This window comes from Leptodactylus fuscus, chromosome 4, assembly GCF_031893055.1.
Source record: "Leptodactylus fuscus isolate aLepFus1 chromosome 4, aLepFus1.hap2, whole genome shotgun sequence".
Lineage (NCBI taxonomy): Eukaryota > Metazoa > Chordata > Amphibia > Anura > Leptodactylidae > Leptodactylus > Leptodactylus fuscus.
In genome coordinates this window covers 32,380,986-32,407,012 of record NC_134268.1, presented here as the reverse complement: position 1 = coordinate 32,407,012, position 26,027 = coordinate 32,380,986, and the positions used below count along the sequence as shown (strand labels likewise).

The 26,027-nt window shown below is 42.3% G+C and overlaps 1 protein-coding gene across 2 annotated transcripts in view; it reads right to left on the bottom strand.

The window, feature by feature from the left end:
* Positions 1 to 236: 236 nt before the first annotated feature.
* Positions 237 to 26,027, bottom strand: part of ESRP1 (epithelial splicing regulatory protein 1) — a 45,409-nt gene continuing 19,618 nt past the window's right edge. The window contains exons 5-16 of one of the 2 annotated variants that reach the window (XM_075270261.1): positions 16,410 to 16,508; positions 15,951 to 16,005; positions 14,992 to 15,102; positions 14,252 to 14,384; positions 14,103 to 14,145; positions 13,223 to 13,524; positions 12,047 to 12,265; positions 8,911 to 9,109; positions 5,455 to 5,626; positions 2,470 to 2,623; positions 2,187 to 2,298; positions 237 to 1,761 (exon numbers count right to left, since the gene is read on the bottom strand). In XM_075270261.1, the coding sequence (XP_075126362.1) occupies positions 2,215 to 2,298; positions 2,470 to 2,623; positions 5,455 to 5,626; positions 8,911 to 9,109; positions 12,047 to 12,265; positions 13,223 to 13,524; positions 14,103 to 14,145; positions 14,252 to 14,384; positions 14,992 to 15,102; positions 15,951 to 16,005; positions 16,410 to 16,508 (1,571 nt within the window). In that variant the 3' untranslated portion in view covers positions 237 to 1,761; positions 2,187 to 2,214. The remainder of the gene's footprint in view (positions 1,762 to 2,186; positions 2,299 to 2,469; positions 2,624 to 5,454; positions 5,627 to 8,910; positions 9,110 to 12,046; positions 12,266 to 13,222; positions 13,525 to 14,102; positions 14,146 to 14,251; positions 14,385 to 14,991; positions 15,103 to 15,950; positions 16,006 to 16,409; positions 16,509 to 26,027) is intronic. The other variant, XM_075270263.1, reaches the window with a different exon arrangement.

The window sequence follows — 26,027 nt, the reverse complement described above, 5'->3', positions numbered from 1 at the left end:
ACAAGCAGAGAAAAGCATTTTATTATTATCTGCACATGTAAACAGTTTATTCACAGACTTTTTTTTTCCGATTTTTTGCAGTTTGTTTTGTGCAATACAGCATTAATAAAACAGTCATGTATTCAGTACACAGCTTAAACAGAAAAAAAACTACTCCTTATAGCACAAAACTATGATCAACCAGTGTCGAGACATGCAAGGACACACAATATAGAGTGACTTACAATTGTTCACATTTTGCTATGAAACCATCAGACGGCGGAACACAGTCAATATGTCCTCATTGATAGCTCGGTAACATGGTGTAAATGTGACAAGAACATGTAAAGGAGCTTCCAGGTCTACGAGGTGACCAGGGCTTGACATCATTATCTTCACAAACTATCATGGATGCCGGGGACAGCGTACAGGTGGCTACGCCACAAAGCAGATCCTAGGTCTTATTTTATATGGAGACGAAAAAAAACAAAATCTTAGCATTGACTAAATCATTGCTCCATGCAAAGAGCTCAGGTAGTGTTCTGCTTTGGGGGTGGGGGGTTATATGTGGGACATCCATAGGGTATATCAATTTACAAAATCGTATATATACACACACGTTAGCCCTTCCTGTATTGCTGGACTATAAACTTGGACATACATGGAGCAGCGACCTTAGAAGTCAAAAGGAAGCACAGTGTTTGGACCAAGACATCGATGGCTGTTAATAGGTGGGGGAGGGGATTCTCCGACGGAACCCCCTCCAAAAAAACAAACAAAAAAAACACGACACTTTAGAAACCATTATATTAATAAAAAAAAATTAAGTGAATAATTAAAGCGCTAATTCATACTTAAGCAACTTTACTATAATATAATGTTCACAAGAGGTTCCGAAAATATATACAAATATTTAATATATAAATGTAACAAAGTGTTCGACGAAAGCAAAAAAAAAATATGACGGGAGTGCATCATGCGAGGGCATTTGCATTCACAGGTAGAACTCTGCTTCATGTTGCCAGCACACAAATTCATAATCGTTTTTTTTGTCTTATGGTTTTTTTTTTTTTTTTCACCTTTATTTTTTTTTTTTATTATCATAAACTAAAAAGGTTACATAGAATATCTGAAAGCCTTTAGAATTTTTTTTTTTTTTTTATTTGACGTAAAAATAAAAAAAAAGAAACTAAATCGTCGTATCAAATACAACGTAAAGGGTGCGCCTATAGGGAACAGACAGCCGGTCTTCTCCGATCATGGCAAATGGTGGCATCCTGTAGAGAGTGAACCTCCGGTTTCAAAGAAAAAAACAAAAAAAATAAAATAGACATAAAAAATATCAACCGCTGTATTAACACTTTGGGTGCAGCAGTGGAAACAAGAGGAGCAGGAAGTTCAAAAAATAAAGGTTTATTAGGTGTAGAAATTCCTCATACTTGGTGCCACATCAAAAATTCAATGGAGAGGTCGTTCCCCTTTAAGTGGTACGTTGAGGTGGGAACATTTCATATATCCGGGTTGAACCATTTTGCACATTGGAAGAGCCGTCTAATCCAGAAGTTTAGGTTCCATGTACTGACTTTTTTAAAGTATAAAAGTTTTTGAAGTCTCGATGATAGACACTGATTTCCATGGCTACATTTTGCCCAAAATTCATTCCTGGCCAGGATTACAAATTTAAAAGAAAAAAAAAACAAACAAACAAAAAAAAAAAAAACCTAGCCAGGGGCTTCCTGCTTAGCAAAGTGACAATGTATAATAAGATTGATCGAGGAAAACCTGGGGGGGAAAAATGGTAAAGAATGTGAAAGAAAACAGGACACTGAGAACAACTTATTACTTTTGGGATATTGGTTAGACTGGGCCACTAAGTGGAAGAGGTTCACTGTCCCAATTTTAAAATTACCAAAAAATAAAAAATAAATAAAATTTTATATATATATATATATATATATATATATATATATATATATATATATATATATATATATATATATATATATGTAAATAAATATAAATCACACTTTTTTGGACAGACCATTTTACATATCTAAATTGACATGCTCCATCTTTGTCCGTTTTCATGGATACCTTAGAAATGTGAATTTACCCCAAAAATTTTTAAAGTTTTGTGTGAAAGCAGGAAAATTGAGAAAAAAAAAAAAAAAAAGTCGGGATAATTAAAGAGTTAATATTTTACTTACCTCTTCTACATGAGCGCTGGGGAGACCTTTATATACACACCCATTCCTTTGGGTGGGTGATCAAGGTCCTGGACTGGTCGGTTACTGGGAGTAGACCCTCTTCTGGAGCGTACTATGGTAAGAGGAGAAATATAGATGAGTATACACCGCCTATGTGTGTACTACAAGATTACATAGTAGTCAAGTTTTTTTTTCTTTTTTTAAACGTATTCAGGAGGTCAGCTTTCGATGAATCCTCAAAATCGTGCAATGTGTGTATATGGCGACGCTCAGGAGGACTTACCTGATAACCTTGGAAGATGTTCAAAATCTCTTTGAAACCAGAGTTGTAGGCCATGCCTTGCATGCGCAACATTGCCCCTCCATTGTGAAGGGGGATATTGCTGGCAGCGGGAGCGGCCGGGAAGAACCCAAGATTGCTTGGAGACCCAGGGGGACTGTAGAGCAGAGAACAGAGCAAAAAATAAAAAATATATATGAATGTGAACGTGAAATGTCCAATAGGTACTGCAATGCTATACAGTGTCACCTCCATATACCAAACCGAAACTCCAAGAATATTCAATGATTGATCATCTGTATGGAAGGGCACACACTTGCTTACAGACGGCTCTTTAAAGACCCTCCTGCATATGGTCTATGGCTCTGTATTCTATACCATACCTGTTTCTGGAGTATAGCATGCAATAGAATATACTCCATGCAGTTTTTGATAAAAAACACACTCCTCTCAAAAACACGCAAAAGAAAACCCCCTTAGGTCAATGCAACTTCAAAGTCAAGGAACAGCCACAACCACAAATATGCAGATACCCTTCCACACCTTACAGTGAAAAATGTGAGAATGCTATTTTGCCTCCAGTCGAGTGACCCAAGTTCATAAAAAGACGCAGAAAACGAACATAAAACCTCAAAATGCAGGGAACGAAACAGAAGGGGGAAAATGAGAAGTTCTGCTCAGCGACACCCATGTATCGTAAATGTAATCTAACAGAACCCGGCCCTGCAGACAGATTCAGGTGACCCTAACCTAACAGGGATTTCCTCTTGTGAATTGCTGCCATTGTTGAGATATTGCTGTTCATGTCAATACATAAGCGAATTCTTTGGAGCAATGAGGGCGTGGTCATTGCTCCAAATAATTCATTTGCATATGAACAAAAGCAGCAGATTCACAAGGCAGAACATGGATTCAGGTGGCCGTAGCCTGCAAAGCTGGGTTCTGATGAGAGACTCCAAGCCATTGGTTGAATACTCATTTGGTTGACAGCTATTCCTCCAGTCTCCCTCTAAACACGCATTCTCGGCTTAGCCTGCATGTATTATTAATAAATATCCCCATTGTCTGGCTTCTCTTGCGACATCCTTGCTTGCCCTTATATCTGTTGGCGGAGAGTTACGAGGCCCCTTATACACATAAGATAGTTGGCCGTTCCTGTCGAAATTGTTGCGTTTGACCAATTTTTCTCTTATGTGTATGGGGGTCTCACAACAGATCTCTGTTACATTTTCCTACAACCTCCAGTATCTGCATTATCTACTGGCACACAGGTGAACAGATAGCCAGAGTCGTGTCTTGTAAGGAACCCTGTAACATTTCTGAGATACCAGGGATAGAAAAAACAAAAACCATTTTCTACGGAAAGTAGGTTAGTAATTGCACAACTTGTAATACGATGAATATCCTTTATTTGCCAAGCGGAGCGTACCATCACACTCGAAGGTCTACGGTGTCTTAAAGGTCTACCACGCCCCATACGCTAAGAAAACAAACTGAATTCAGGTCTCCTACATAGGTAACATTCTTCAACCTCCACAGTAGCTGCAGACCTAAGAAACAAAGCCTGACCTTGCACACAACTATTTTAACTCCAGGGCAACAATTTGGCAGGTTGAAAGATTTCTACTCATTACAGAAGCTTTTACAGCAAGAGATTTATTGCTGCTCGCTCACCCATTAACCGTCGCTGCCGCCTGGTGCCCTTGAATTTAAGTCTACTACGTCCCTCCCTTACACATTCACCAGGCGTGCTCGGCCTCCGTAGGTCTATGCACTGCCAGTCACAGCTAAACCGGGCATTGGTCTGGAGCAGAGAAGGTGTCATCAATTAGACTACAGCAACACTATACATAGCCTAGTGTGCCGCGCAAGCTCTACACCCGTGATGGCAAACCTATGGCACAGGTGCCAGAGCTGGCACTCCGAGCCCTCTCTTTGGGCACCCATCCATGGAACAGATAATACTGTGTGGGGGCCACTGTGCAGCAGATTGTACTGCGTGGGGACCACTGTGGGGCAGATTGTACTGCGTGGGGACCACTGTGGGGCAGATTGTACTGCGTGGGGACCACTGTGGAGCAGATTGTACTGCGTGGGGACCACTGTGGAGCAGATTGTACTGCGTGGGGACCACTGTGCAGCAGATTGTACTGCGTGGGGACCACTGTGGGGAAGATTGTACTGCGTGGGGACCACTGTGGGGAAGATTGTACTGCGTGGGGACCACTGTGGAGCAGATTGTACTGCGTGGGGACCACTGTGGGGAAGATTGTACTGCGTGGGGACCACTGTGGAGCAGATTGTACTGCGTGGGGACCACTGGGGGGAAGATTGTACTGCGTGGGGACCACTGTGGAGCAGATTGTACTGCGTGGGGACCACTGTGGAGCAGATTGTACTGTGTGGGGACCACTGTGGGGCAGATTGTACTGCGTGGGGACCACTGTGGGGCAGATTGTACTGCGTGGGGACCACTGTGGGGCAGATTGTACTGCGTGGGGACCACTGTGGGGCAGATTGTACTGCGTGGGGACCACTGTGGGGCAGATTGTACTGCGTGGGGACCACTGTGGGGCAGATTGTACTGCGTGGGGACCACTGTGGGGCAGATTGTACTGTGTGGGGACCACTGTGGAGCAGATTGTACTTTGTGGGGACCACTGTGGAGCTTATTGTATTATGTGAGGGTCACTGTGAAGCAGATTGGACTGTGTGGGGGGGGTCGCAGGAACAGAAAGCTCTATAAAGTCCCAATCGTACGACCATATTTTGCAGATCTGTAATTGAGCGAAACTGTAGATCCACACATTATTAAGGTTAAATTTCCGTGTTGGGACTTTGTGATAAATTAGTGGGTTTTGGGTTGCAGATTGGGCACTCTGTCTCTAAAAGGTTCGCCATCACTGCTCTATACAATAGGCATCAGAACACAAGGGACCAAAGACAGTTGTTAATCCCAATTCAGCCATTATTCCTAGTCAGTCATACCTTGGGTAGTATGCAGTGTAGTTCATGAAGAGTTGTGCGCCGCCTGGGTAGTATGCTGCAGAAGGTTGCAGGGCACGTGGATTGAGGAGTAAGGAAGGCTGGTAGATGGCAGCTGCTTCAGTAGGAATAACGGCAGCGGGTGCGGGGAACGTGTATGAAGGCGGAGACAAACCTGGAGGAAGAAGGACATACCTAGATAAGAAATACATGACATCTCGGATTCTGCATAGGTGTTCCATGGAATTTGAGAATTCTAAAGCAACTTAAGTCTTTGTGCGTTTTAAGTTGAACTGGAGTCTGATCAGCTATTCCATCTCACCCCTACATTACACGCATGCTCTGTTTGCCATCTTGTGTCAGAGGTGAGTCAGGACAACCTCACATATACAATGTATGGTCGGCCAGTCCCACAGAAATCGCACATCTAAACTGTATGGCCAGCTCTAGACATAGTAGTCTGTGGAAAGCTGGTCAATTACTCAAAGATAAGTCGTCACCTCTCCTGACACGTTTCGGTCAATACTTGTGAAATAATTCTGGGGTATATCCTCTTATAGCCTTGCTTTGTGGCTATATTGTGTGCAGAAATGTATGACTAAAGTGACAATTTTGTGTTACAGATCCCCTTGTCAATGTCAGGCTATGCTGACATCTGTATTGTAGACTCGTCCAAAATCGAAGGACAAAAATATCCTGCAATGATAGAATTTTTCATCCAGCGTTAAAGAATGGACACCAGATGGTTCCCATTATAGCGAATGGGGTCTATTGGACTGTATGTGATCGCTGCACCAGGGGCATGGTAACGCTGTCAATATATTCATACATTTCCCTGAGGAGTAACAGAGGAACAGCACAATGCAAAGTCCTAAGGTATGACGCTCCAGAATAATATATTCTTTAAAAAAGGGAATGTCTGGAGAGATCACAGATGCTCTAGAAGGTGGGTGATCCAGAATTCACCATTTTTGATGATTTGATGCAAAGAAAAAAAAACAAAAAAAACTCCCATTAAGTAAAACTGAGCAGCTGCGGAGTCACACAAGGAGTATCCGGCCCTCGCTGAGGATGGAGACAACACAACCCCCCTTCCCTCCTCCTTTCACCCCCGAAATGTAACGCTATAAAAGTATTAAACCCACAGGGCACAAACACTGGAACCTGAACAAGAGTAGACACGAAAAACCATATAGAACTGGAGCCATCGATTGCTAAAAAACAGGTCAGACTCCTGAGCGAGAGTCACTGTCTTGGTTTACATGGTATAGTACTTTCTGATTTAGAAAAACCTCCATGTACAGGGCGGAAGGCCCAGATTAACAGGTCATGGAGCCCGAGGGGGCCTAGAAGATCCCTCTGTCCGTAGAAGTAGATCTGTATTATAAAATGACACGGGATATTTGGAGGGCGAAGAATATAGGTAAAATTATCAAATTTGTTCTGAAAAATTCAAAAAAAAAAAAAAAGTTGCCCCTAGCAATCACTCACAGGACAGCTCTAATTTTACCTGCGGAGTTTAGGAAAGAAAAGTTGAACTTGTATTGGTTGCAAGGGGCAGCCAGGCCTGGTTTGCTCAGTTAGGCCGTCTAATTCTATTCCCGCACATTTCGTCAGTTATTCTATTATAGAATTGGGGATATCCTGTCCAATCTGAAAAGACCTTCCCCAAAATAGCCCAAATGGTTGACGCTTTAAGTCTCTCCTCCATCCCCAACACGCACAATAAGCAGATAAAATGCCCGCCTCACCTGAATAAAGAGGTTCCTGGGATGAATATATTGAGGGTCTATCCTAAGCATCAGACACCAATCGGTGATGGTCTAATACATGGTATACGTATCCGTCAGCTGCTCTCAGAGATGCACAGAGAAGGCAGCAGGAAGCAGACAGCTACGTTCTCCGTGTAGTGGTCAGACCAGGTACTGCAAATCAGATCCTATTCACTTGAATGGGACCTAAGTTGCAGTGACTCCATTAATATATGCACAGAGAATATAGCTGTCTGCTTCCTGCTCCATTTTCTGTGTATCAGCAACTGAGAACAGCGAATGATGCGGGTGCTAGGCCTCACACAACCTCCAATGTAATATTAGTGGCCTATTTTCAGAATAGGTTATAAAAATGGTTAGCCTGAGAAAACCCCTTTAAGGAAATATTATGACATTGCTCCATTTACCAAGTACAAAATATACTATAGGTAGAGCAATGGGGTCCTGCTTGGCTAATAATCCCTGCGGGATGAGTCGCATAGACCGCATGCTCTACGTAGTGAGCATGCTCTGCATAAAAAAAATTAGTCCTGGTGGGACAACCCCACAAACAGGACGACGAAGGCTTGAGGCAGAGCTGAGCTGTCCAAAGGCAAAAAAAACCCCCAAAAACAAAAAACACAATCTACTACATTGCAGCCGGGTTGATTTAGATCCACATGTCAAGGAATTGTACAGCATGCAATTCCACAATATAGATTTATATAGACAATATATAATTATATCATTTACTGTCTTATTTTCCGTTTGCAGCGATCGTGAAAATATTCTATTTTACGACAAGATTCACTTTCAATTGCAAATAAATTAGACAAAATATATATATTATCTCTTGTACTTATTTTGGTGGCTCAGCACAATTATTGGCTCCCAAGATCAGCAATAAAGACAGGTAGAAAATGAAGTAATTTATCAAGGAAAATCAAGGGTGCAGTTTGACTCTGCTCGGAGTGCAGCTTCTAGTCTACTAAAAAGTGACTTAAAGGGGAACTAAATTCAGGGCATAGACTCGTGTTTTATAATGAACCGTGCCACTCCTGTTATGATACTTCACAGTCCCCCTCCTCTTTGGTCTCTACTTCCTCCCGGTTCCCGTCAACACAGGAAATGGCCACACTGATGACCCAACTCAACCAGTGATTGGCTGAGCCTTCCCCATTACCTGTGCCGAGAAGGACTAGGAAGTAGAGACCAGCAGGGAGAGCCAAGAAGCACAGGAAAGGGGGCAAGTTTTTTTTTTTACTGGCTGGACACCCCCTTTGGATATACAATTTTAATTTTTATAGCTTTGGCATTTCAACTTCTACATGTATCCAGGCCTAAATTTGATGGAACTGATATTACCCCTAATGAGTGGTAACTTACACTCAATCCAAAAATTTCTCCCCCCTAAGGAGAGAGCAGATTGTAGCTTCCGGAACGGTTGATGATACTGAAGCATTAATGGAAGCTTCACTTGGGTCACTTTAGTTCCCCTTTAAAAATATATAAGGGTAGCATAAACATCCCACGGATGCCCCAAAATCTCATTCACCACCAAGGAATTGCAGCTGTTGATTTGTCGTCTCCCCTTCACGAACGATAAGTACAACCGGCCAAACCCCAAATCCCCACAAAGAAGAAAGCAGTTCCAGCACCTACCAGCTCAAAGCGCAGAGAAGCGGCAAGACCCTCAGCCCAAACTTACATGGTAACTTACATGGCGGCGGGGACAAGCCATTGCGATTTAAAGTTCCCCCCATTAAGACAAAGTTCATCTCCTCTGCAGAACACTGAAACACCTCCACATATCTGTCCTTCATGGTCTTCTTGTGACACTTCTGTGCTGCTAGAAAAGCCCTCTCCGCCGATTTCATCTGAATGAATGAGTCTCCCGATGGCCGCCCCTGGAAATGGGGAGGGAAAAAAAAAAAAAGTAAAAATTTGCAAACTGCACCATTTTTTGCTCAGGAATACCTTATATGGTAGCTATAATGTTATGGGGCTATAAACGCAATAAAACCTAAACTTATTGTAGTCAGTCTGCAAATACCCTATTACAGTCTTAAAGGGAACAGCGCCACACCCATTTGTAGGATGCATCTGGTATTGCAGCTCAGCATCATTCGCTATAATGAAGCGGAGATGTAATACCAGGCACAAGCCGTGGACAGATGTGAAAACACTTTGTATTTCCAACACAACCCTTGCCACATTTGGCGTTCCTGTACGAAGTGGTGAGCAGTCGCTTTTCTCTAGTCTTGGGCAGAACACCAAGAGGCAATAGTGATGAGAGATTCTCATTTGTATCCGCTTCTTGGTGTGCAGCCAGCAGGAAACTTAAGAATAATAATGGATTTATGTAACCATCTATAGGTTGCGTAACATGGATGAAGTCACAGCGGAAGCAGCAGTGCAGGCACTAAAGTGTTAAGTTATGGGAGTTTGCGGAAGAGACCATTAAAGTGCTTGTCATTAAGTCAATGGGAGTTGCCCCATGCGCTGGGCATGGTATTTGTTTGGTGACCTTGGATAAGATATTATCATTACATAGTAAGCGCAGCGTGTCTAGCCTCCCTGTATAGCAATGCAGGCTGCTATGGTGTGTACAATGTATTATAGTGTAGGAATGTCCTTTTTACCAACACAAAGTTCACACTGTACTTTGTCACTAGCAAGCCCTTCAATTTTTTAATTTTTTTTTCACATGTTAAAGGATAGGCGATGATAAGTATGATGACTGCGGGGCTCCATTTATCAGGGTTATAGAGTCAGGGCCAGAACGAAGAAGGGAAAAAAAAAAAAAAAAACTCCTCTGCTTCTGTCTGACCATGGTTGTTGACCATTTATTTTGGAGTAGGAGTTGTGGAAAGAGGGGTTAAGTTGCAGGGCTGTAGAGTCAGTAGGTCAAACCTATCACTAGAATTGGTGCGCAGGAGGCGTCTGAATGAAGTAGTGGGTACACATGCACTATGCTGCTCCATTCATAGTCTATAGGATTGAAGGATAAGTCACGTATAGCCTACCCTTAGTATATTATCATAATACCATCAATATTAAATATGTGGGAATCCGACACCTGGGACTGAGGCAATGTGGGAGAGCACTGAAGTCTATGGGGCAGCACTGCAGTATCTATACACACTGAATGCTTCGGTACTGGTGATGCACTGGGATCCCGGGAGTCAGACCACTAATCATAAAAACTCTTTAAGGCTAAGGCCCCACGTGATGATCTGCAGCTCTAAAGCGCTCCGGAAAAAAAATACGCGGCGGGAACGCATCGCGGTTCTTCCCACAACGCTTTAAAAAGAAAGTTTGTGGAGTTTTCCACTGCAGACTTTGTTATCCTTACATCTACGGGAAAGCCTCCGGGGTTTTCGTAGATCTTATTGACATGCTGCGATTTCCAAAACTGGCCGGTTTTGGAAACCACAGTGCATCCGTGCTGTGGTTTTTACCGCAAAGTGGGCAAGGGATTTGCATGAATCTCATCCACTTTGCAGTTACTGTAAAACGCCGCAATTTTTCCCGCAGGCAAATCGCAGTGTTTCCGGCCCGTGGGTCCCCAGCCTGAGGCTCTTTTGGCTTCTCACTAGCACTCCCCTATAGCACCCAATTTACATACCGCGCCAGCTAATATAGCCCAAGCTGACCATTGCCTCAGACACAACCTGGGCTATGGAATCAGAACCAGATTCGGGTGGAGTCAGAGTTGGAAAAAGTTACTGACGCCAATAAAAAAAAAAAAAAAGATTACACAATTATTAATATTGTATAATTGGATGTCTAGCTTGTTACATCATTACTTTCATAGGAATCAATTACTGGCTTTTTAATGAATTATCAGATCTTTATTGCCCCTGACTGACCCCTGCTGTCCATCCAGAGTTGGAGCAGGATTTTTTTCTTCTTTTAGGGACGCTGGTGACAACTACCATGTGAGAACCGAATAAAAACATTCTATATCCGCACAAATGATAACAGGGGAACAATGGAACAAGTTTCCCTGAAAAGCCATGCATCACATCTGACACTGTGTATTAAAGACAATCATGACCTGGCACGTCAAAGCGGTTCGACTGGTTTTAATGTCCTTGGTGGAGCAAAGACGCCAAACAGAACGCCAAAATACGACACTCAGAAAAATATTTCCTGGAGATCCGTGTGTTAGAGTTGTCCCAAATAAAGTATTACCTACTTAACTAATACAGGCCGCAAAGCCTGAGCTAGAGTAGCTGAGGAGGATTTAACCCTGGTTATTATAAAAGGAGACTATAAGGCAGAATTTGTACTATATAGTGACTACTGTATATAGTGTACTGTGACACTTTATTATATAACCTATATGAACTAAACGCAAAATAAATATAATTAATTATCAACATAATTTTTCTGCATATGAATTACCTGGGCACAATAAGGAACTTTACAGTCAGTGTCTGCACTGCCCTACTACGCACTTAGAGATAACAAGATGGTAACATTTACCACCACTAGAGGGCATTTACTACATATGACCATCCTTAGGCGATCAATATTAGATCGGCGGGGGTCCAACTCCTAGCACCACTGATGACCCGCTGTGTCAAGTGCTATGACCTCTTCTATGTATACCAGGCACATCATTAGTGGTGCAGCTCACTCCCATACACACAAATAGAACATATCTGCAGAAAGGCCATGTAATATCACAAACCCAAATAGAAGGGCACAGCAGTAATCCAAGTGGTCCCCCTTGAAACAGCTGATCAGCAGGGTACCAAGAGTCAGATACCCGCTGATCTATCCTAAGGCAGGTAGGAGATTTGGGGTTGGGCTTCTGTAACACAAACAGAACATACCTGGTGGTTGAGCACCATATGTACTCCATGCGTCCGGATATCGGTAGCGAATTCACCCATGAATTCCAAAATGTCGTCAATAGTGGCAGCATAGGGAAGCCCTCGAAGACGTATACAGTCTCTGACATTGACTGGAGGAATGAACGGCTGAGGTAGTACAGGAATAATTGGGGGTGTCGGGAGTGGGATGAGAGGTGTAGAGGAGTATCTGTTCAGAACCTGCAGGGACACGGCATGTAGTTTACTCGCTTTCCAAACCAAAAACAAATGCAAAGACATATTCAACTTTATAACAATATACGGATAGTGCAATATAAAACTGATCAGCTGTGACATCATAGGGAAACAAGAGGACATAATATTCTTCTAGTTTATTAGCATTTAATGAAGGGTGCTACTTTACTGGACCATTGTTCCATTGTATTTTATTATAATTTTTAAAAAATGTTGTTTCCCTTGAAAACAATGGTTGGGCTGGGCTGATGGGTGTGAGAAGTTTCACAAAGACATCGGTAAGACAGGTTTTGGGATGGATAAAGGTGCAAAATGCTGCATCTCCGCTCCCACCAAGACACTATAGGCTATAGGGCACGGGGTGGAACAATGGAGGGCGAAGAGGTAGATGTCACATGGGCCATGCTGACTAAAAAGATCCAAGAGGCCCCTCATATAGGACAATAGTATGGCAAGTAGTACAAAGTAGGTGGGAGAGAGTTGAAAGTGAACATTGTCCTATACCGAGGGCGGGTTCACACCTGCGACCGGTCTCCACTTTGTGGGTTTATGTCTTCTGCTCGAGAAACTGGACAGGAGACGGAAACCCAGCAGTCAGTGACCGCCCGTGAGAGTCTTCTGGTCTCAAAAGGGTGAAACCGTTTTGTTTTGGTTTTTTTTAACCGGACACAAAGTCCTGCATATCCGACTTCGTGCCCAGTTAAAAAAAAAAAAACAAAAACACACAACGGCTTTGCCTCGGAGAGGTAGAAGACGCTCAAGGGTGGAAACTTTGCAAACCCATTCAAAGAAATGAGTTTGAAAGCTGACTGCCGGTTTCTGTCTCCGATCCAGTTTCTTGGGCAGAAGACGGAAATCTGCAAAACGGAGACCTGGCGAAGGCGTGAACCCGCCCTTACCGAATGTAAGCCAGGCAACAACTAGTACTAAGCGTGGACCAACCTGCTGCACCTCGGCTGCTGTGCTCCTAAACAGCTCAATATATCGCTTGCCCAGCAAGTCCTTGTGCTTCTTTAATGCATTCTGTGCGTATTCCTCACAGGCAAATAACACAAATGCGTCTCCTGTCGGCCGGCCGTCAGGGTAAGTAACAAACAAAATTCCTTCTTTGCCTCCAGTTACAGGGCAGTGTTGGCCAAAGAACGACAGCACTTCCTCGGCGGTGGCAGTAAATGGCAGCCCCCTCATACGTACTATCACCTGGTTCTCTTTTGACAAAAATTGAGCAACTTCGTTGGATGTACCTAGTAGTTAGAACCAAAGAGTATGAGCACCATTGATAACCGTGCAATTCATCACATTAAGGATGACCCCCCCACCCCCAATAACGGCTACAACCATCGCCTATGGGCCACATCAGACATAGCAGCTCCATTAAAGGGGTTGTCAGGGAGTTAGAAAAAAACAAAAACAAAACCCTATGCTTAGGATAGGCAATACATACCTGGTCGGTGGGGGCCTGGCTGTTGACCCATGCCCTGATCAGCTGTAGGAGGCCGCTTCAGATCCCTGCACTGCACACAACACAGGGCCGGAAGCAGATGGCTCCAGTCCCTTTATCGTAGCAGGTGGCCTGTACTGCAGTTCACCTCCCATCGAGCTGCAGTACCAACGTCTGGACACTATAAAGGCTGCAAGTCCAACAGCTCTCATACAGCTGATCAGTGAAGGGGCCAACATCCAGCCCCCCACCAACCAGATATTTATGGCCTATTTTAACATTAGGTCAAAAAACCTAAATCCTGTCAATTCCTTTAACACAATACAAGACAAGAAGAAATGGAGCGGGTTCAGAGATTTTCCCCTTTTATTTAATATTTACCTCCAGCTATTTTTAGGAAATCCTCTCCAGTTGCTTTGTAAACCTATAAAAAAAAAAAAATAAATAAAAGTTGGAAACAAATAGCAAAAAATTAAATTTTTCAGAAATGAAGTTACAAGGGGGAAAAAAAAAAAAATCCAAAAGCCTACCTCAATATATCTATTGCCCATGTGATGCTTGTGTCTCTGCAGCGCCAGATCTCTGTGTTCCTCGCTGACAAATCTGACCAAAGCTTCTCCAGTTCTTCTTCCCTGGGCATTGAGACAGAGGGCAGCTCCACCCCTATATATATGCATTACACATGAATTACATATAGGACACACAAGGCTACAAGGACCCCCTCTGAACCGTGCAAGTACGACAACCCGTATCAGAAGTGGACCAGAATGTGCAACAATGAGCTCAAATTTGAAGACCACAGTTCACATTGTCATTAGGAAAAAAAAAATAGGCAACCCTCTAGATCAGAGATCCAACCAGCAAATATAGGTTCACAGCAAACTAAAAAAACAAAAAGTTATTCCATGCAGAGATCAAATAGGATCATAGTACCGTCAACTAAATTACGCCAAAAGGAACGAGAACAGAATTTACAAACCAATACTAAAACACAGCGACCAGGAAAAAAAAGTGGAGAGGGGGGGGGGGGTGGAAAACGCACACACGCCGCTGAAAAACCAGGAAGGCATCTTGTTTAGCAAAGACCATAACCTGCCTTGTAACCTGCACTAATCTTACCTTCGGTAATGCAGGGTGTATACAAATCACCCCTTTAAGATATGGGAATTTCCCAACTGGGAAAAACAAAAAACACAAAATAACTAAATCGCATACACACGGCATAAAATACAAGGGAATTAAGGGCAGAGGTATTGAGGGCAGAACTCACTTGGCGATATTCAAGCCCTTGAAGAAACGGGCGATGTCCTGGTCAGACGACTGCCATGGTAAACCTCTGGCTCGGATTATGGTATTGTCATCGATTATCTCCAATTTACTGCTGCAAAATACAATAAAAAGGGTAAAAAAAACATGGAAGAGCAGGCAGAAGGATAAGATAGGAGGAACAACTCATTTTTGAGAAATATATGATAGGTCAGCCTAAAAATGGTCTAACAAGAACTGTCCACGATCAGCTGCTGAAGAGGTCAGACAAGTGGCGCCCATACTGTAAGTGGTGGTGTCTGGTACTACATGTACTTCAGTAACACACTGCAGCCCATTCACAGAGCTGATCAGTGGAGGTCCTAGGTGTCAGACCACCACTTTTAAGAGTGATCTATTAACCTCTTGGAAAACCCCACCATAGATATGCCAAAAGTCAAAGATCACATTTGGCAACTGTGCATCAGCTGAACGGTTCATGTATGCCAAAACATTTTTGAAATCCAAGTGTGGGATAAAGATTTTTGCTATAAGACGCTCCAACTCATGCGGCAAAGACTTCAATATTTGTTACCTTTTGAATAGACTACACATTTTTAAGATCTAATGTTAGCATTGGTCATAGATATCTGATTGGCAGGGACCCAGGACCCCTACAGATCAGCTATTCAACTCTTCACAGGCCAGTGATGTCACTCATTTGTCAAATGGCCTGTTTGCAGCTCAGTCCCATCCAAGTGAATACCACGTACAATAGTGTACAGCGCTGTGCTCGGTATTCAGTGAAGAGGCCGAATCACTCGCCAGAACGCTGCCGTTTCTACCAACAGCTGATTTATGGGGATTGGACACCAACTGTCAGATATTAATGACCTATCCTAAGGATATATATAATTTTCTTAATATAATATTAACAACAAATAATCATCATCATCATCATCATCATCATCATCAACAACTCACCAAGTACCAGACTCAAATTTGTAGTTTACTCTTTCAGGGTCTGAAAATTTGTGATCTAAAAAAAATAAATAAAAATAAATTAGGAATTGCAGAAACACCTGTGATCTCACCACATGACCATGGACCATAAATCACATGACCATGATCAGAGTTTTATCCACAAGTAGTAAACAGAATGAATGACAGCAAGGAGAGATCTAGAAAATCGTGAGGAAGTGATACAGAAAGTATATTGGAAAATTGTATATCTTTTTATTATACAAACAATAACATTTGTCTCTCAATATTGGTCTGAAAGTGGCCAACCCCTTTAATTTCTACACCCATCTGAATACAATTTGTAAGAAAGTGCTCCCCATAGGTACGGAACTGATAACTGAAGAGATTCCTGCAACAAATCTGTCCCATGTGAACATATCCTATATATCTAGAACAAGACAAAGCTGGATTATAACTTACTGTAAGGTTTTGAAATCAGTGTCACAATAATGTCTCCCATAGCGTCCACTTCTGAAGCTCCATGAGGAACCTGCAGGTCCTGTTGTTCAAGACCCAAGTCTGAAGTTACCAGGTTAAAGAGAATTAGGTGGCAAGTACAAAAACACCACATGACACAACAGAGCCAAAAAAACATATGTTCTAGAACAGACATACCACACACAGAAGTGACCAGCTACATCAGGGACATCCTATAGGACCAGAAGGCCCTGGGCCCTAATGCAAAATTATTACAGGACCCCTGACCCATCACGTGCTACAGATACCCCTATGTAGACCATTCCACCCCTCCGATATTTCTACTGAAAAGTTTCACTTGCATGAAGCAGATTCCCGGGGGCTGTCAGCACGCTCTACTTATAAAATACAGAGACCATAAATCTGCCGATGATATCAGGAAAGAAACAGCAAAAATCTTAAACACCATTACCCCAAAATCATTTGTCAGATCTCTGTTCACAGTAGTGTCATGGAGCTATGACCAGATCCAATTTTGAGCAGATACTGATGAATCTTGTCAGATCCCACCAACTTAAAGGTGTTAAAAAAAAAAAGGGGGGGGGGGGGGTCTTTCAGAAAAAGGTAAACTTCTTAAGAAGTGACATCAGGTCCAGTGGCCAAGTCACCATGAGGCCATTTAGACCCATTTCGTTTAACAGGGCTTTTGGAAGAGAGCAGCCATGTTTTCTAATCCTGTATAACCAAATCAAAACTTCTGAGACCCCCAAATGATTGTGAAAACGAGGGGATGGAAGGAGGGAAATAAAAGTGATGGGACAGCACTCGGCGGAGCCCTCCTGCCCCTTGTTTTCGTGATCATTGAGGGGTCTCTTCACCTGATCTCCAACTGAACCAAACTTTTGACCAAGTTCACATGGGGTTTTTTGGTCAGGATTGAGGCCGTATCCTTCTCAAAACCCTGAACAAACAGACGGCTCTCCATTGATTGGACATTCTCATTCTTCAGGCGGATTGCGCCTCGCAAATCCGCCTGAAGACACTCCCATTCATTTGGGCTTAATCCGGATCGCATCCAGTTGCGGCTACCCCTTATTTTGGACCGGAACATGAGGCAGCCTCCACCTCAGATTCCGGCCCAGAATACTCCGTCTGAACGTAGCCTAAGGTTTGGTATTGATGGTATAATTAGAGGTGACATTTGGTAGGGTTGGTCAGGTTTTTATGTCGGAACGTATGTAAATCTACTACATGACAAGTTAATCTCTGCTACATCAACAACTAAAACTCATTTAGAATCCATAACCGGCCAGGAAGGAGAACTATTCACATCTAAGTATCCTCCATCATTTCTTCCATGTTTGTCTGGCTTTTTATTTCAGTTCAGCTTCACCCCCTCCACGTCATCCATGTCTTTGATGAAGCGCCCAGGACACGCTCTACCCAGGCATGTTCTCTACATAACTCATTAGCATGTACAGAGACACAGCCCTTCCCATTATTATTACCACCACGTATCTTGTCGCTGCTTGCACAAGTCAAATACATCAATTGGAGTTTTCAGGACATTTGTTGTGCAATGATGCAGACAAACAAGTTTTTTACTTCATCATCATCAGGCGGCTTAACCCACAGCTAGATGTTAATCTTGGCGGCGAGGATAAAGACCAAGCACACCTTGACATGCAACAGAGTCACTGGCTGCACCCATTACAAAGTAGGTCTTCAGAGTATTGTCTGCATATTAACCAAACTAAGGCTGTAACACAGTGGATCATGGACTTTTAGGGCTCCTTCACACGGCGTAAGCGCTCGGCTCATTCCGAGCCGTACACACGAGCGCTTCTAAACACGGCTTTATGCGAGCTCCCATTGAAGTGAATGGGAAGTGTTTAGAAGCGCTCGCATGTACGGCTCGGAATGAGCCAAGCGCTTACACCGTGTGAAGGGGCCCTTAAAGGGGGGAGAAAAAAAAAAAATCTATAATTTTTAATGCAAAAAAACTGGTTAAAAAGGACACACGGTATGTGAAGTCCATGTTACAGAATATTCATTGGGGTCCAGGATCTTAAAGCTACACCTCTGGCACTCCCTCCATTACAGCAAGTAAACAGGAAACGATTCGGCGCGATCTAGTGTGCCATCACCCATTCATTGGCATTACATATATTAATCATGGTTCCGCATAACCAAACTTGTGGCTCTGGCGATCACTTCTGCAAAGTCATACTCAAGAAGTCTCAAAAAGAAGCCTCAAAATGTGACACCAAAGGAGAGAACATAATTCACACATCTGCTGATGCCGTGAATAAATAGGGTGGATCACAGGGATCCTATTACGCACTTAAGCATTTTTCTCTTCAGGGAAAGGCGGTTGCGAGCTAGGCGGAGTGACTCACAGGAACAGCCAAGAAACTGCACTCACCCCGCCACAAGGCATCCATAAACAAACCAAACTCGCTCAGCAGGCTCGACGTATATAGGACCTGTCATGTTGCTTGCTGTCCTGTCCCTACCCAAAGGCCTCAAATGTTAACCCATCTGACAAACAAAAGAAGTTCAGCCTCCTCCGCATATTATTTTCTATTTTTCTGATTTTCTATTAGGGGTAAGATTTAACTTTTTTTTTTTTTTTTTAAATTAAATTTTTGTAGAATTTTTTTTTTATTTATTTTTCACAAAACATTGAGGGCCCAAACTACTTAATATTTGCAGCACAAGAAGTAGGTCCCCAAATGATTATGAACATAAAAACCAAGTGCATGGAAAGAATCCTTGTCTTGGAAGAAGCTGGTTTTGGGTTATACCCCTTAACATTTTATGGGTTTTGTGTGTGCCCCTCCATCCCTCGAGGATCAAGATATCCGGTTATAATATCCATATAATATCCTAAATACTATATCCACGGTGTGGCAAATATTACTTTGTATATAATCTTGTGTAGTCATGAATAGGACCTCCGTTCTACCCCAAAAATTTAGGGGGAAATCTTTGAGGAGTCAGGACCGGATGTAGGGCGGGTTCACACCTGCGCCCGGTCTCCGCTTTGTGGGTTTCCATCTTCTGCCCGAGAAACTGGACAGGAGACGGAAACCCAACAGTCAGTGTCCGCCTGTGAGCGTCTTCTGGTCTCCACGGCAAAACCGGTTTGTTTTTTAAACCGGACACAAAATCCTGCATGTCCAACTGTGTCCGGTTAAAACAAAACAAACCCACCCCCACAAAAAAAAAAAAAAAAAAAAAAAAAACCACGGACGCTGTGGAGACCAGAAGACGCTCATGGGCGGACACTTTGCAAACCGAATGGGTTTGAAAACTGACTGCCGGCTTCCATCTCCTGTCCAGTTTATCGGGCAGAAGACGGAAACCTGCAAAACGGAGACCGGGCGCAGGTGTGAACCCGCCCTTAATGTTGGTGCCTCCTTTTTTCCTTCCAGCTATCAATGTAATATGCCAGACAACAAATATTAGGATAACGCCAAGCATTCCAACTTCCTTACTGAACGCATCCAAGCACAACAAAGTGACATTTTTTTTCCATTATATTGTAATGTAATAAACAATGATATATTTTAATAGTCAATATATGCCATCTATGCCCAATTTGGACACCAAGGAATCTTCCAAGTCTTGGCATTTTCTCGATACAATCACATCTACTAATACTTGGAGTTTTTAACCACAGGCTAAACAATGGATGGAAACTTAAACTGGAAAAAAGTATGATCAAAGTTTAAGCAGGAACGACAGACATGGAACAATTTAGAGATGAGATCTTTGCAGCCAAGAATCAGCACAATTCCCCCCCCCCCTCGAGGAAGGCACCCGGAACATTTCTCAGCACAATGCTCGCTGTGCAAACAAAGAACCAACACATCCAGGATGTGTGACAAAGAATAAACGGCTACAGTTACAGGTAAAACATTCATTCACAAAACAACTCAACCTTCTCAATTAAGAAGAAAAATTTTACGTATTGAAATTCCATATCAAGCATGGCTTAGGAGTCATTGTGACCTAAACAAGGGAGCGTACTACATTTAGGGTATATACACCCGTCAGATTGGTTTAAAAAAAAATGTCCGCGACAGTCCCAACCCTATTTAGATGACTGGAACAGATTTTCAGTTGTAGACATGTCTGTAACACACCTGCCACGTGTGAATACACCCCTACTGTTCTGGTCAGATGGTAATATTTGGAGAGGACACAATAAAAGTTGACATCTAAGCACCTTCATCAAGACCACAGCGCCGGAATGGAAGAGATTCAACTTTTAATAGTCCATGATAAATTTAATCCTATGATATAGCAAAAGATTTTCCCACCAACATAATCATTCAAGTTAGACAATAGTTAAACATTTTTGTAAATACACCATTTTAGTGGTGACAGTCTTGTCTTTATCGAATGCCAATGCATATTGCAGAAACTTTCTATGGTTCAGGACTTGACAGAAATCCAGCCATGATGTCCAAGTCATCTTCTCTTACATGTAGTGTCCTCCTAATAACCGGCCATGATGTCCTTATTGTGTCCGGGTTATCTTCTCATACATGTAGTGTCCTCCTGATAACCCGGACACAATAAGGACATCATGGCTGGTTATCAGGAGGACACTACATGTATGAGAAGATAACCCGGATACAATAAGGAGATCATGGTTGATTATCTTCTCATACATGTAGTGTCCTCCTGATAACCAGCCATGATGTCCTTATTGTGTCCGGTTATCTTCTCATACATGTAGTGTCCTCCTGATAACCAGCCATGATGTCCTTATTGTGTCCGGTTATCTTCTCATACATGTAGTGTCCTCCTGATAACCAGCCATGATGTCCTTATTGTGGTTGGGTTATCTTCTCATACATGTAGTGTCCCTTCCTGATAACCAGCCATGATGTCCTTATTGTGGTTGGGTTATCTTCTCATACATGTAGTGTCCCTTCCTGATAACCAGCCATGATGTCCTTATTGTGGTGGGGTTATCTTCTCATACATGTAGTGTCCCTTCCTGATAACCAGCCATGATGTCCTTATTGTGGTTGGGTTATCTTCTCATACATGTAGTGTCCCTTCCTGATAACCAGCCATGATGTCCTTATTGTGGTCAGGTTATCTTCTCATACATGTTAGTGTCCCTGCTTGATAACCTATCCACAAGAAGGACATCATGGCTGGTTTCTTACAAGTCCCAGACCATAGAAAGTTCCTGTATTTATGGTCATATTCATTGGCAGCTGATCAAGACAAGAGATCGTCACCACCATTGAGCTGTATTTCAATACCACATACAAAGACTCTAAAGATGCCCATGAAAAACTGATGTAGCATCAATTATTTCCCAGGCGGTTTTATATCCTTAGGGAAGCCGTTCCCTCAGACCATAGTCTATTGACAGATTCATAATACAGACTAAAAAAAACGGGACACGTTCTATTTCGATAGACCAATAATATGGACCATTAAAAACAGACACCTGAATTGCCCCATTAAAATCAATTTCCTAAAAACAACCATCACACAGCCATTTTTTCATGGTCATCTGCATGAGGTCTAAAGCCCATTGAAAACATTTTGGAGATATTTTTGTTCTTTTTTAATCAACATAAGGGAAAAGAGAACATTTCCAAAAGCTCCCATAGGGAACAACTCCCCATTTCCTTCTATACATTCAATAACCAAAGAGGTTCAAGACAGCAGACCAGGCAGTCCAGCGCGGGCGTGTTATGTTCAATGAAAAAAAACTTTTAACTTTCCGACACTGAAATTTTTTAAAATAAGAGATTACCCCAATGGGAAGCAGAATACCTGCAAACTCCAAATTGCCTGGTTGTAATTACTTTTATGACGTAGGACTTCGCCGCCATCCAATGTGAAATATCTGTACATGAAAGAAAGGCCGATAGTCTATGGAGAGGCGTGAAGGGCAGATCAGCTCCAGGGTAAATAGGTTCTGCACTAACCAGCTCTGCCAAGAGATAACGCAATAGAGGCATAGCAAATATCATCACAAGGTGTGGAGTTTTCTTGTGCGTTCAAAAATATCCACTTGAAATTTTTTACTAGAAGTACAAAGTTCCTTCTTGAACGAGATGACAGATCTTATTAGCGCCTATCATTAATGTCTTCCTCTTCTTACAGCAGATGTCTTCTACTTGGGAGGATTATATACATGCATGGGACTTACATCCCGACCATACTTCAATTGGAAGTGGGAGAGTCTTAGCTACACTAAGGCCGTCCCGGACAAAACCCAACAAAAAGTTCTAGATTGTTGAAATGCATCTTCACTCCAGCCTTACCAATATCTTCTAGTGGAGGACAGTTTATATCTTCATATTCTACACAGAATCTAATATGATGTACTTGTTTTTTTTGGCAATGTTTAGATTCTCATGGGCTAAGGATGGATATGGCTAACCCCGATCCCTCTAAACTGAACCGTAGTCCAGACTAAGTGTGCAAACACCACAGGGTCAGGGGGGCAGGAAATACAGATTTATTACAGTTATCAGAATCGCCCCCTTATCTGAAAGGTTCTATAACCAGCAGGTAAGGTGCGCGGTGCCACGCTGTGCCACTCTTATTTTACTTGGCATGTCAGTAACAGCTTGGGGTGGAACAACTAAAGGAACATTGTGCCAAACCTTGATAGATTCTGTTTCTTAGATAAGACTATGAAAAAAGGCCTAGGTCGCCAAGCAGCAGGACACAATAAAATAACATATATTGGGAAAAAAAAAACCCTGACAGGTCAATATTTTCGCAATTTATGGCTTTTAAGACTGGAAATACCAAGAGTTTGTTACAGCCTTTTGTGCTAAGGTAAGACGTGGATGGAAATAAATATTAAGATATCCAGAAGTGTGAATGTGAGGCAATTATGGGATTTATTTTGTATAATCCCAAAGCTTACATAAGCAAATGAACGCTACATCGATTAATTTGTTAATACCTGGTATACAGAAAATGGAGCTGGAAGCAGACAGCCCTGTTCTCTGTAGTGGCCAAATCAGGTACTGCAGCTTAGTTCCCTTTCAAGTGAAAGGCAGCGGATCAGTGGGGGCATCGGATATAGGAACCCCCACATATTTCATAACTGACAACCTATCCTTAGGATAGGTCAAAAATATTTTTAGCACAAAAAACCCACTTAGGACTGAGGTTGCAGAAAAGCTGTGGTTTTTGTTAGAGTCAGGACTTTACAACGGATGACCCATCTTTGGCCAGCAGTAGGAGATCATTAGGGGTCCAACTCCAGCACTCTCATTGGTTGCCTTCAACGAAAGGTCATCTACAAAAATTAGGGAGCTGTTATTTATGCAATTCGCATCAATGTTATATCACTGTGACTGCAAGACAACCAGATGTAGCAGACTTAACCTGAACTCCTGCAATGCGTTAAACTGCTGCAGCAAGAGAGCTTAAAAAAAACAATGAAAAAAAGTTATTGAAAAACCTTTCCAATGACTATTCATTAGTTTTGTTGTCTTCCATGATAAGATATCTCACTGCCGCAGTTTAACCCTTTGCAGAAGTTCAGGTTAACCCTGTTATATATGTATACTAGCTGGTACCCGCGACTTCGTCTGCGGTGATTGTAGCAGTGGGTATATACAGGCGCGGGTAAGGTTTTCGTACTGTGTATAAGGTATGGGATATGAAATGTAACTTTGTATCTTGTTTTTTCTGTAATTCAGAGAATACATGAGACTTTTGTGTTGAAGTTACTTTGTATTTGAGCTGCTATATATACGGAGTTGTGAGAAACTTTACATAGTGACTTTGGGACAGAAGTATTTGAAGTTAACCCTTTCCCGCCGATGGCATTTTTTGATTTTTGTTTTTGACTCCCCTCCTTCTAAACCCCATAACTTTTTTATTTCTCCGCTCCCAGAGCCATATGAGGCCTTAATTTTTCCTGGGACAAATTTTTCTTCATGATGTCACCATTATTTATTCTATATAATGTACTGGGAAGCAGGGAAAAAATTCAGAATGGATTTGAAGAAAAAATGCATTTCTGCGACTTTCTTACGGGCTTTGGTTTTACGGCGTTCACTGTGCAACCAAAATGACATGTCCCCTGTATTCTGTGTTTCGTTACGATTCCGGGGATACCAAATTTATATGGTTTTATTTACATTTTGACCCCTTAAAAAAAATCCAAAACTGTTAAAAAATTATTTTTTGAAAAGTCGCCATATTCCGACAGCTGTAACTTTTTTATACATGCGTGTACGGGGATGTATAGGGCGTCTTTTTTTGCGGGACCGGGTGTACTTTGTAGTTCTACCATTTTCGGGAAATGTTATTGCTTTGATCACTTTTTATTCAAATTTTTAGCAGAATCAAAACAGTGAAAAAATGGCGGTTTGGCACTTTTGACCATTTTTCCCACTACGGCGTTTACCGAACAGGAAAAATATTTGTATAGCTTTGTAGAGCGGGAGATTTCGGACGCGGGGATACCTAACATGTATGTGTTTCACAGTTTTTAACTACTTTTATATGTGTTCTAGGGAAAGGGGGGTGATTTGAATTTTTAATCCTTTTTATTATTTTTTTTTATATTTTTTTTTACTTTTTTTAAACTTTTTTTTTTTGCATTTATTAGACCGCCTAGGGGTATTGACATGGGTGGGCGGTGTCGCGGATTGTCAGAGCGGTGGGGGTCGGCAAACATGGCTGCTCCGGAGCGTTAAAGAGCGCCTCCTGGAGTATCGTTAGGGTGAGGGGCAAAGTGGTAAAGTATATGTGTATGAGATTGTGTGGGGTTAGGGGCGAGGCTGGAGAGGGCAATATGAATTTTGTGGCTTGCTATGGTCCAAAGTGTGTGAGATTGCAGAGATAGTGGTGTGAGTTTGGGTTTTGTGGGGGTCCTGGCACAAACGTATGTGCGCTATTGTGACGAAAAGTAGCCTATTGTTTAATCGAGTGTATTAACTATGTTTGTGGAAAATTTCAGCCAAATCGGTGGAGCGGTTTTTCCGTGATTGAGGAACAAACATCCGAACATGCAAACACCCAAACACACAAACTTTCACATTTATAATATTAATAGGATAGCAGAGCATTTGGGGATTTCACACACAGGACAGTTTTTGGTTTATTGAGGGTCCAATTTACATACCAGTGCCTGGATTATAACGGGGTCCGCAGTCTCTTGATGGATTTACAGGGTCGCTCGCTTTCCTGTATCACCACCACTGTTAGGTCATTGTCACCTATGCCATTCCCTAATATATTTGTCTAGGCTCACCGGGGTGAACAATTTCATGGCTATTTAAAACACAAAGGAGGAGGGGGGAAAAAAAAAAGTTTCTCTGCAGGACAAAGAACACGGATATAGCACATGACAAGAATCAACAGAGGAGTGTCAGAGTAAAACTCCTGTTACAGGCTGTGAACACGGCAGCAACACTTTCCAGATATTCGCTGCATTCGAGATTGGATGTGCAAATACAGCCCTTGATAAAGCAATCTGAATTGCCTTCCATCAGGTCAGAACACTAGGAATTTTTTTTTTTTTTTGCATTGTTATTTTGCACATTCGAATGTAGCAGCGTTAACTTGAACTTCTGCAATTGGTTAAACTGCTGCAGCGCGATATCTTAT